The 7,741-nt window shown below is 36.6% G+C and overlaps 1 protein-coding gene across 1 annotated transcript; it reads left to right on the top strand.

Moving 5' to 3' along the window:
* The first annotated feature begins 1,051 nt into the window (after window positions 1–1,051).
* Window positions 1,052–6,056, top strand: LOC131030229 (uncharacterized). The gene is made up of 2 exons (XM_057960989.1): window positions 1,052–1,421; window positions 5,899–6,056. Exons 1-2 carry the CDS (start codon window positions 1,052–1,054, stop codon window positions 6,054–6,056), a joined length of 528 nt encoding a protein of 175 aa, XP_057816972.1.
* Window positions 6,057–7,741: the final 1,685 nt, after the last annotated feature.

Below are 7,741 nucleotides of genomic sequence, written 5' to 3'. Positions count from 1 at the left end.
GTTGATGAATCATCCTTCTTGTAGACTTTAGGTAAATCAATGTTATGCTTTTTGATGATATGTGTAAGTTCATCAATCTTCTTAGAATGGCAACGATGCTCCTCATGACCAATCTTTTTACAATAAGCACAAGTAGGTCTTTCTCTCTTTGGTGAATTATCTCTCTTGGAATTTAATGAATCCCCTTGTTGTGGAGAAGATGGTGCTTTTCCCTTAGGCTTTGATTTCCATTTCTTCTTTTTTGAGTTGCCCTTTCCTTGATTTCCTTTGATACCTCTTGATCCACTTTCTTTTTTTGGTTATAGTGGAAATTCATATATACCAAATAATCAATGGCAACCACCCTATGCTCAAAATTTTGGTAATTATCCAAACTGGTATGGTCCTCAAGGGCAAGGGCAACATTTTGCTAAGAAAATGCCACAGTGGCAGTAGCCACAGGGGAATTGGTATCCCCCTCAGGCACAAGGAAACTGGCCTCAAGGGAATTGGCAACCTACTCGTCAATGGAGGGGGAGTCAGCCATGTACTACCCAATGTTCTGGATATCAGCATCCTATTCAACAACCCCAACTACCTGCAATAATGCCTCCTCCTGCAGCCACTGTTGTTCCACCTAAACCAACATAGTTGCCCACTTAGGTGGCTGCCAAATCCTAATATTAAATCTCAGCAACAACAAGCTTATTCAGTTGATCCTAATCAATACCCAACCTATTCTCTATCTATAAGTGATATTCACCTCAAATCTGGGACAACTCTGCCTAATCCATCTTCTCCAATCATCACAGAGGTGCAAGAAGAACAAGAAATCTCTAATCCAATAACCACAATACCTCAGAAATAGAGATTACCACCATTTCCTCAGAGATTGCAAGAAAAGGAAGTTCTTACAGAACAAGAGCAAGGTTTTGATATTATAGGTCAACTAAAACATGTATGTATTAAAATTCCATTGTTGCAAGCAATAAAGGATGTTCCTATATATAGTAAGGCACTCAAGGAGGCATGTCTAAAAAAACTTGGCAAGAAGAAGAAGGATCCACAAACAATGCATGTCATGGGTCAACTGACAGATATTATGCTTCGAAAAGTTTTAGTTCCTAAATGTTCTGATCTTGGTAGTCCTGTTGTGAATATAGTCATTAATGGAAATCAAATAAGGAATGTTTTAGTTGATTTAGGGGCATCCATTAATGTGATGCTTGGAATCACTAGTCTCAGGCCTACACCTATAGTCCTACAACTTGCTGACAGCTCTATAGTGCGACCTGATGGTATGATTGAAGATGTGGTTGTTACTTTAGATTCCTGGGAGTACCCTGCAAACTTTATGATTCTGTCTTCAAAGGCGACATTGGGAGGATATCCGATGATTTTGGGAAGACCTTGGATTGCCATGAATGATGCATATATTAGATGTAGATCAGGGGATATGACCGTTTCAGATGGGAACTCTATAAAAACATTAGCTTTGTATTCTCCTGCTCAGCCCCAGTTTGATCAACAACAAGCCGTTTGGCCTACTTTGGGAGAAGAATATGAGGGATTTGACTATATTAATCACATTATGATGATTAATAGAGGGCCATTCATGCAATTACATGATGAAGACTCAACTCTTTATAAAATTATGACAAATGAGTTGAAGCAAGAACAACAATTACAAGAGTTGATACCAAATATTGTAGATTTAGACTTTCCAACAACCACAGATATATTGCATACTCTGTTGCCGCAAGAAGTTTGTACTTCTCATTTTTTTGATATGTCCCAGATTGATCTTACTATCAAAATAGAGGTTGATTTGAATAAATATTTGAATATTAATAGTGATCTTATAGATACTCAAAAAGCAGCACTCATGGACTTGCTTAAATGTCATAAACATGCCTTTTTTATGGGATTACAAGGATATTCATGGAATAGATCCAATAGTTTGTACCCACCATATCTATATAAAAGAAGATTGTTGCCCACTTAGACAACCACAAAGAAGAATCAATCTTGCATTGAAAAAAATAGTTAAAGAGGAATTGCAGAAGTTGTTAAAGGCTCGATTTATCTATCCAATCTCTGATAGCCAATGGGTATCACCTTTGGCAATAGTTCCTAAAAAAGGGGGAAAATGGAGGGTATGTGTTGATTATAGAGCTTTGAATTTAGCAACAAGGAAAGATCATTTTCAATTACCATTTGTGAATCAGGTATTAGACTCTTTGGTTGGGAAGAAATAATTTTTATTTCTTGATGGATTCAGTAGTTACAATCAGATTCAAATAGCTCTAGAGGACCAAGAGAAGACCACATTCACTTGTCCTTGGGGAATATATGCATATTTTATTCTTCCTTTTGGATTGTGTAATGCTCCAACCACTTTTCAAAGAGCAGTGATCAGTATATTTTTAGATATTTCCCAATATATCATGTAAATTTATATGGATGGCTTCACAACTTATGGTTCTGAATTTGAAGAAGCATTAGGGAACCTGAAGAAAGTTTTGCAATAGTGTGAAGACTATAGTTTTTCATTAAATAGTGAGAAGTGCTTCATAATGATGCAGGAAGGAATAGTTCTTGGTCATCATATCTCTATAAAAGGAATACAAGTTGACCCAGCAAAAATTGAAGTGATTCAAAATATCAATGCACCGGTAAAGCAAAAGATGTTAGAAGTTTCCTTGGTCATGCTAGATATTATAGAAGATTCATCAAAGATTTCAGCAAAATTGCCAGTCCCTTATATTCTCTACTTACCAAGGATATGGAGTTTAAATGGACTTCTCCATGCAATGAAGCTTTCTTGAAGCTTAAGCACACTTTGACTCAATCATCAGTTCTTAAAGGTCCGAATTGGTCTTTACCATTTCAAATTCATGCAGATGCATCTGATTATGCAATAGGGGCAATCTTAGGACAAAAAATTGATAACTTGGAAAATGCAATATATTATATTAGGAAGAACTTGCAGGGGCTTGAGTTAAATTACATAGTCACTAAAAAGGAAATGTTAGCAGTTATATATGCACTCAACAAATTCAAGCACTATATAACAGGGTATCCTATATTTGTGCATACTGATCATACTGCAATCAAATATCTCATGAATAAGGCTTCAATTATGGTAGGTTAGCTCACTTGTTATTGTTGATGTAGGAATTTGATATCATAGTTATTGATAAACCAGGGAAGTCCAATGTGGTTGCAGATTATCTCTCAAGAATTCAGTTATAGGAAGATCCTATAGCCATAGATGATTCTTTTCTGGATGAACATCTATTCATTATATAAGCCCACACTCCCTGATATGCTGATATTGCCAACTATTTAGCTGCTGCTAAAATGCCACTTCATTTCTCTCTTAAGGAAAGAAGGTTATTAGTGGAGAAAAGCTTTAACTTCTCTTGGATTGCTGATTGTTTGTTTTACACTAGACCAAACCAAGTTATGAGAAGATGTGTAAGAGAGGATGAAACATATGGATATCTTGCATGCATGTCATGATGAGCCTTGTGGAGGACATTTTGCTAATAAAAGTACAACACTCAAAATACTGAATACAAGATATTATTGGCCCACATTATATAAGGATGCAACACAATATACAAGAAAGTGTGACAGATGCCAACACATGGGGAGACCTACTAAATCTGATGAGATGCCATTGTATCCACAAATAATGGTTTCACCATTTGATAAATGGGGATTAGATTTTGTTGGCCCAATTGATCCCCCCTTCTAATGGAAAATATTACATTTTAGTATGTACAGATTATGTAACCAAATGGGTGGAAGCTCGCACCATGACACATGCAAGAGATAATAAGGTGGCCAAGTTCCTTTATGAGGAGATTTTTACAAGATATGGAGTACCGAGGGAAATTGTAACAGACCAAGGCCCACACTTTACTTCAACATTAATTGCAGCCTTGGTCAATGAATACAATATAAGACACATAAAATCTACTCCATATCATCCACAAGCTAATGGACAAGTAGAAGTTACAAACATAGAGCTTGAGGCTATTCTTACCAAGACAATAGCTGTTTATTAAAAAGACTGGTCTAATAGACTTTCAAAAGCATTTTGGGCATACATAACAACTTGGAAGACACCATTTGGTTTTACACCTTTTGAGATGGTGCATGGGAAGGCAACAATGATTCCTATTGAGTTTGAGCATAAAACTCCGAGGACAACTTTGCAATTAAATGTGACACTTTCTGAAGCACAAAAGGAACATATTCAACAATTGAATGCTTTGGATGAATGGATAAAATTGGCTTTCCAATAGACAAAACTGATACAAAATCAGAGAGCAAAGTGGCATGATAAATGCATCAAGGAGAAGAAGTTCAAAACAAGTGACTAGGCATTGTTATATGACTCTAGATATAAGGATACTATGGGAAAGCTGCAAACCAGGTGGTTAGGTCCATATGAGATAGAGGAAGTTTTCAACAGTGGAGCTGTTCGGTTGACCAAAATTGACCTAGTTTGCTTCAAGATTTTGGTAAATGGTCACAAATTGCGTCTTTATCATAAGATGACCAGCAAGGAGGAGTTCCTACAACAATTTGATAAAAAAGATCAAACACAAGTTCCTGCAGCAATTGATAAGGTTCCTGTAGCCACTGATCAAGTTCTTTCTGGAATTGGGCAAATGTTGGAGGTAAGGTTCCTGTAGCCACTGTAGTGAACATGCTTGCCACTTCATAATTCTCCACGTGTCATTTCACAAAGATATTTCCATGTCTTATGGAAATATTATTCTCCATAAATAATTTTTTCCATCCACGTCATCCCATCTCATTTTCTTATCTGTCATTTCATTTCATTTCGCCATTCGTTTCACACAACTACAGGTATGTACATATTTTATTTTATATTAATTACACATTTATGATTTCATTATGATTGTTGCCTTTTCTAAATCTGTGTACACTTCCCTAAATCCTTTTAGCCTGTGTGGACATGTGCCAAAGTAAGTTGGGGGGGGGGGTGTTTTATGGTTCGGTTTCCAAAATTAGTAATGACTCATTCTTTTCGGTACGTTGATTTGATTGTTTTCCATCATTTCTTTAATAAGATATTCTTTGGCATAAGAAAGTAATGAAATCTACTGCCAAATTTGGAAATAGGTAAGGAAATTTCAATTTTCAGTCTGTAGAGTATTTTGGTTCTCTGTTTCTAAGCTGCAAAGTTTGTGACATTAACAGATTAAGAAATGGGTGGAGATCCAATCTGCCATGAACCAATAATCCCTGACACGTTGCTACAGGATGCTCTATGTGAGCATTATTTTAGGTAGGATGGTTGGATTGACTACTTTATGAAAATAAGGGATTATAATGAAGAAATTGCCGCTGAGTTTATGCATTCATTCAATGAAGGAGATGCTACTATGAAAGGATTGAGGGTTGTTGCTACAGAGTAGTGGATAGCTAAAGTTACAAGGTTGCCGCAGGAAGGAGAATTATTTCCAGAATCAAAAGACACTAGAAGTACCATAGCAGAATTTACACTTCCCACAGATAGACCTCTAATAGTGGACAAGCAAGGAGAAAGGAGGGTTTCCCTTCTAGTAGAGTGGCCTCAGGTCGCTTTATATGTAATGAAGTACATTACTTGCGAAGGGAGGTATTCAAATTTACATTCACCTTATTTCAAATTGCTTATTCATTTACGACATGGTCAGAGAGTGAATGTTCCTAATTTCTTATATCTCCTAATTTCCACAAGTGCTAAAGAAACACGGAAGAATGGAAATCGTTCTATTAGCCATCATGGTTTGATAAAGTTGCTGGTAGAACGTTCTCTTAGGGATGTTTCACAGATGGAATGGGGGGTATTTGAATATATATTTTAGTTTAGTGTTGAAGATGCTCCTATTGCAGATGAGCCAATAGTTGAAAAAGAAAATATTGAAGAACCCTCTTCTCCTATAGTTTCTGTAGAGAATGAATCTCCTACTGTTGAAGGAGTTGTTACTGTTACGAAGAGAGAGATGACTAAGACAAGCATTGAGAAGCCCTTCACTTCTTTTCATAAATAATTGTCATCTTCTAAAAGGAAAGGGAAGGAATTAGAAGGAGTTAATGCAAAAGATGAACCAATGGTTCAACAGAAGGAAATTCAAGTCGCTCCTGCAACCAAGAGGAGTAGGTCAAAGAGGAAAACTCCTATTGCAAAGCCATAGGTAGAAACTATTGCTATAGTCACTCCAAAGGTTTATGCAAGAAGAACTATGAGTACTACCCAAAAACCCCGTCCAACAGGTGATTTGGCAGAGGTTCTTTTAGTGGAAGCATCAGAAGAAGGAAGCCCTGCAGATGTTGAAACTCAAAAGGAAGATGATGTTGATAGACTCTCAAATCTGGCATATATGGTAGAGCAACTTGAGGAGCCTATTGAATAGATTCCATGGCCTAAGGTAACAACTATTAGACCTCCATCATCCCTAAGCAGTTTATCTATTGCTTTAACATTTTATAGGCAATGGGAAATAGAGGGCTAGATTACAGGGGATTATTGACAAACAACAGAAGGAAATTGAAAAGAGGGATAATATAATTGAAGAATTAGAGGCTAAAGTTGATACAATCACTAGCATGATCCCCAAATTGATACAATGTAGGGCACCACCAAGAGTTTATGCACTGCATTTAAGGGAGCGGTATTTAAATTTTAAATTGAACTGCATTGTCATAGACCTTAGCCCCTCTTTCGAAACCCTTGAGGAATTTTATGATGCTTAGCAGACTTCCCTAGCAGCTGTGAAAAATTTGTTGTGTGAATTTTATTTGCATAATTATGCTATAGCTTCTGATAGTGAGTGGGATCCCTTAGTATACATTGGGGATATCCACATAAAAGCTTTAATGTCATGGATTTAGAATGAGATCAGCATGTGGGTACAAGCCAAAGCACACAAAGATTTTGAATTTGATTGTCCATTGCAATTGAGGAAGGAAGAAAAAGAGCCAAGAGTTCTTTATTATGAATGGCAGAAGCTATTGGTAAGGCAAGATGTGAGGAATCTAGTGCTGCCGATGAGGGAAGAGATATTCCAAGCATATGAGCATTTAGTTCAAAATGAAAGTGTAATTGCAATTGATAGCTTAACTCAGCGCTGGAATAATTTACCAGAAGAATTGAAATAGGGAGAACCTCATTCATTGCCAAATTTCCATGCAGCTATGCAAAGAGCCCCTAAGTATATACAACTAGGCAGAGTGAAAACCAATAACTAGTTACCTTTGATCATTCAGCCTCCTATTCTTATGTGGCCATTATTGGGATGTAAGACTACATATAAGCCCTATGAAGCAGTTACAGAAGAGGCCAGATGGTCCAGGTTGGAAAAGATGAAGGGATTTTACTGGAATCTACCTTTAGGAGGAACACGTCAAGGAACTGTTAGTGACTTAAGAGTCAGTGCCAGAATTAGGAATTTTCCTCTTGCTGGAGGATCAGGAAGACCTTAAAGTTGGGGGGCATGATGAGTTAAGACATTAGAATATTTTTATCCTTAGAAATCTTAAGCTTTTGTCATATTTTGATTTACATAATAGTAATGATGTATCAGAAGTTTACTATATGTATTTCAGATGGTACCCTAAACCTATTAAAACATTTTTTTGTCTTTGCCACTTTATTCTTGCAACCATGTCATTCATTCTTGTTGCCATGCAGATTGTTTAGGCAATATCATGTATGAAATTAATGGATGTTTTAATT

The sequence above is a fragment of the Cryptomeria japonica genome, chromosome 8 (genome assembly GCF_030272615.1).
Source record: "Cryptomeria japonica chromosome 8, Sugi_1.0, whole genome shotgun sequence".
Classification (NCBI taxonomy): Eukaryota; Viridiplantae; Streptophyta; class Pinopsida; order Cupressales; family Cupressaceae; genus Cryptomeria; species Cryptomeria japonica.
The sequence above is the reverse complement of the archived record's forward strand: the minus strand, read 5'-3'. Positions and strand labels throughout refer to the sequence as shown.

Coding starts and splice junctions, on each gene's coding strand:
- LOC131030229 (XM_057960989.1), top strand. CDS start 1,052: ATGCATGTCATGGGTCAACTGACAGATATTATGCTTCGAAAAGTTTTA. Junction 1,422..5,898: donor GAATGATGCATATATTAGAT/GTAGATCAGGGG, acceptor CTCCTATTGCAG/ATGAGCCAATAGTTGAAAAA.